This window comes from Ciona intestinalis, chromosome 5 (assembly GCF_000224145.3).
Source record: "Ciona intestinalis chromosome 5, KH, whole genome shotgun sequence".
NCBI lineage: Eukaryota > Metazoa > Chordata > Ascidiacea > Phlebobranchia > Cionidae > Ciona > Ciona intestinalis.
In genome coordinates, this window is record NC_020170.2 from 3,541,685 (window position 1) to 3,546,459 (window position 4,775).

Below are 4,775 nucleotides of genomic sequence, written 5' to 3' on the forward strand. Positions count from 1 at the left end.
ACCCGGTATATATTCACTTGATTGTGAGATGGTGAGCATTTGTTCATAATAGTAAAACTATATATTTGTTATTTGTATTTTAAAAATCAACGCTGTTGTGATTCTGTTGTAGTCAAATGAATGTAACTTACTTTATCCTCGTGTGGCCGGAAAACGACAGTCGTTATAACACCGGTTTTCATACACCTTGTACGAGTTTACGAGTTACCAAGTCTGGTGTTACTTTTTGGGTGAAAGGATACCATGTTCAATGCCCGGTGCTGCCAGTAATTTGGGTGTATGTCTCCTTGGACAGAAAACTTAACAGCACTTTTCAATCCAGTGGTCACTACTGGATTTTCCGATTTGCCAGCCAAGCAAAAAATCACCCTTAAAGTCACAAATGTAGGTTTTAGAAGCAGAACATCCGTGTTATAACAACTTTCAGCACCCCACTATGTTAGAATATGTTACTGACATTAATTTGTTGTTGTTAAATCTGTCCCCAGTGTTATACAATGGTGGGATTGGAGCTTGCCAGAGTAAGTGTGGTGGATTTCACAGGAAAACTTGTTTATGATACATTTGTGGTTCCTGAAGGAAAAATACTGGATTACAATACAAGGTAATGCTACCTAAACATTGCTTCTATTTATATATTAATGGGTGATGTACACATATCTGCTTTAACCATCTATAATATGTTCTTAAATTTTATAAATGTAGAAACGGCATTTATAGTTAGACAAATAAAACTGTAAAGGGAATTTTTTGTAATGTGTGAAAGCAAAACTTTGGGGTAGGTTGCCCACCCTGCTATTTCAGATTTGATACCTATACTGTCTATATATCTACAGTCGAACTGCTGGAGCTGGTGCATTGGTAAAAGCAGCTAGCTATTTAGTATTTATTTTCAGGAAGCCATATACATACAATGATACAACATATATGGTGGCCTTACAATCTTAATTCCCGTTTTTAAATAGCAAGACATATCAATACAATAATTTTGAAAATCATGGACCAACCCATGAGTTACCACTGGGTTGTAGCATCAGTTAGAATCTGGTGCTACGAAAATGCACATTGTCAGTTACGTTTTCGTAGCACCAGATCCTTACTATAACTTCATCTAATTTATCTCTAAATAGGTGGAGTGGTTTACATAAGTCAGATTTTGTCGGCGTAAAAACAACACTGAGACACGTGCAAGCTGTTTTTCTAAGCAAGTTTTCATCTGATTCAATTCTTATCGGGCACAGTCTTGAAAGTGACTTAGTTGCTCTAAGGGTAAACTGTTTTTCTTATACGTATTTTAATATTAACAGAATAATTGTAACTTCCTCACGTGGCTGGAAAACGACAGTCGTTATAACACAGGTGTTCTGTTTCATACACCTTGTGCCAGCTTACAAGTTACCATGTATGTTATTTTGTGGGTGATTGTTTTTTAATTTATGCTTCTCAAATTATTTTTATTAGTCTACCACTTGTACTGAAGGGTCCTCCAAGTGGTATGCAAGTAACTTATATAGAATAATAGAGTAAAACTTACAACCCATGTGGTGGTGCAACAACATTCGTTATACTGCAGGTGTTCATATAGGTTAACTAAAATTGAACACATTACTAGTGAATTAAATTTAAAAAAAGAAGGATTTTCGATCTAGAATATAATTTTATTTAAATATGTGGTACGAGGTGTCATAAAATTAAAGTTGTGTGGGAGTAGAACCTCTGATCTAAATAATAGCACGTTTTATTGTAGTGTACAGTGTGCATTTGTATATTCTTGCATCCTGTTTATTTACATAGTTTATTTATACATGTACAATATTTTATTCAAGCATATTTGCATTAGCAAGCTCTTTTTATTTTTCAGATAATCCATAACTCAGTTGTGGATACATCCATAGTATTCCCGCATAGATTAGGTCCGCCATATAAACGTGCCTTGAGAAATTTAATGTCAGAACACCTGGGTATTGTGATACAGAATGCAGGTATGAATTATTTCTTAAGCAGTAAGTGCTGATTACATATATATATATACAGCGGTGTGGCAGTGGGTATTAAACCCGTCTTTTTGGCTAGACGCTAGAGGATACGAGTTCCAGGCTTGTTGTTGCCATTTTATAGAGGGTTGTGCGCTCGCGAGCAAGATACTTAACAGTAATTGCTCAAACTCAGTGGTCATTCATGAGTTGTTAAAATTGTTAGCCATACGTGAAAATGAAAAAATAATTACTCACAAAGTTACGTACATGGTAACTGGTAAGTCGTTTGAGATAGAACAATTAAGCGCCGTTGCTCTGCGACGTGGGGATAAATAAGATACATTCGTCCATTCACCGCGGTATATCTAAAGCGTGTCTTTTATAAATCTAACGGGCGTAAAACTAACGAAGAAGTATCACACATTGGTTTGTATGAATTATGTAACTTATCATAATTTATATTTCTTTTTGTGTGTCTCATTTTATTTTTCGTGTATGTGTCTAGTTTTTGTACGTTGTACAAGTTATTTGCTTCGTTTCGCAATCGCCGTGCTGCAAGTTTTTATGTTAGTTTAGACTAGAGTCTTAGACAACCTGTTAGTGACCACTGGGCCAGAACAATTACTTTTAAGTGTCAAGATCGTCAGCCCAAAACCATAGCACCAGCTTCTAGCATGATCCTGCATGCCTGGGTGTTGTACATGAACAATATTATAAATAGAGCTGACACGTTCAGATTCTTTTCCGCAGGCGATGAAGGTCACGATTGCACAGAAGATGCTGTCGCATGTGTTAAACTTATGAACTGGAAACTGAACGAAGATTGCAAAGTTAAATGACCATTCTGTAGTTTTTTACTTTTAAGTTATTTTTCGGCAGTATTTTGTTTTTGAGCGATTTTTCGTCCGTAATAATTCTACGCTTGCTCTTACCTAGGTTTTTTCGTTGAGTGGTCTTCTAGTACGTCATCGTGTTGTTTTAAGCAGCGCGCACGCTTTCGTTTGTTGTTCTTCTAATCCGTTCACGCTGCTCAATAAATGCGCTCTGTATTTTTATTCCATTTACCGCGGATCAATTTCGGCATCAGAGAACGAACGGTGTCGTTCCGTTTTTGAAAGAAAACCTGTCAGGCCTGTTTTTGATAAAACACAAAGAATCAAACGTACGGCTGCCTGTTCGATTAAGTATGTAATATACTGTCTCATTAGCCAGATGCTACGGTTATTTTTGTAGCCAAAATAACAATTGTAAAAGTCGAAACATCCGGTTTTGATAAAGACATTTTATTTTAAAACGTTCAACTGGAAAGAAATCGTAATCCATATATTTTATCAAGAAAATGTGAAGCGATGCTTGTCAACAGAAAACCTAAAAGGATGTAAGACCCGCTGTATGGATGTCTAGAACAAATAACCTCAAGTGATTTTTAAAATGATTATAAAAGTACTTAAAGTGATTATCTTATGCGTGTGGATAATATAGAATGCTATTTTAATTGTTTATACAATCTGAGTAAAGCTGTTATATTTTAAAACAACATTTGCCCGAAGTCTGCTATAAGTTTCCAAAACCACTGCCTAGGATACTATATTCCATTAAGAATAATGTTATAAAAGGCGTAGATTTTATTACAACGACAGGCAGCAAGGTAAAGATGGCCATCACCCAACGGCCTACCTTTTCCGTTTTCTGATTGACGATTTTTTTTCTTGAACTGAAAGACGTTATTAAAAACCACTAAGCGAAAGAAAAGGCGTCCATGCATAATTAATAAGAAAAACGTTGTTATGTCGTGTTAATAAGAATAGCAGACTGGATTTTGGAATTGACTGTCGGGTGATTATTTCCGCTGTTACGTACCTATAAGGTGTTGGGTGATGAAAATTCTATTAGGGTGGAGGAAGATGGGTCACCTTTAGCACATAATATTCAAATACCCTGATCGTGTTTTTAACTATTAATAACGCTCTATTGGGGTTGTGAGGATACAGTTTTTAATTTTTAATTTTTATTTGTTAAACTACCAAATGGGACGACAAAATAGAATGAAAAAGTGTCCCATCTCCCCCGGGCCCTTCTATATAGTAAACCGAACTTTGACCGTTTTTAGATCCGCGGTTTTGCGTTTTATATCACGGTGAATCTATAGATGTAAAAGGGTATGATATGCGAGTGACAGATTGATTCTGGGCCGACTTTAAAATGTCATATGTCGCCCATTGAAGTTATTATATATCTATGAATGCACCGGAAATTTGATTAAAACTGTTTTGCCGCCAGATTGTAATTAAAATTATATTGGTATATCGTGCGTCTGAAAAGCAATCTACGTATGACTGAAATGCCCTTTGTGACAGTTATTCCCAATTTAGCTGTTGGACTCCTTGCCTTTCATGCATTTGGCCTTTTTTGCTCTGGCACCTGACAGATCGACACTTCGATCGGTTGTAAAATCGAACCAAGACTCCTGAAAGTATTTCGAATTTCTTCTTGCGATTTTCGACCAATCGATCAAAATGAGAATGACGTTAATACAAAAAAATATATGGAATTTTTCCCTATTGTTCTTTTTTCGTTCACGAATGCTGGAAAATGGATTTTTTCTGGGATTAAAACCCCGCACCGTCGATGCCCTTTCATCAGTGGTGCTGCTGTGCCAGGGCAGATAAAGATAATTTTTGTCTTAAGGTATGTTTTACAATTTTACATGTTTTCTTACAGTTAGACTTTAAAAGTACGCGGTGTTTTAATGCCCGTTAAAAGGGACCGAACAGGGGTTGTACATTTTATACCGTGACG

The 4,775-nt window shown here is 36.1% G+C and overlaps 1 protein-coding gene across 1 annotated transcript in view; it reads left to right on the top strand.

Moving 5' to 3' along the window:
* Positions 1–3,036, top strand: part of LOC104265764 (RNA exonuclease 1 homolog) — a 9,634-nt gene extending 6,598 nt beyond the window's left edge. Inside the window, exons 16-20 of the mRNA XM_026834656.1 lie at positions 2–31; positions 489–604; positions 1,131–1,269; positions 1,862–1,982; positions 2,727–3,036. Coding sequence (XP_026690457.1) covers positions 2–31; positions 489–604; positions 1,131–1,269; positions 1,862–1,982; positions 2,727–2,815 — 495 coding nt within the window. The 3' untranslated portion in view covers positions 2,816–3,036. The remainder of the gene's footprint in view (position 1; positions 32–488; positions 605–1,130; positions 1,270–1,861; positions 1,983–2,726) is intronic.
* Positions 3,037–4,775: the final 1,739 nt, after the last annotated feature.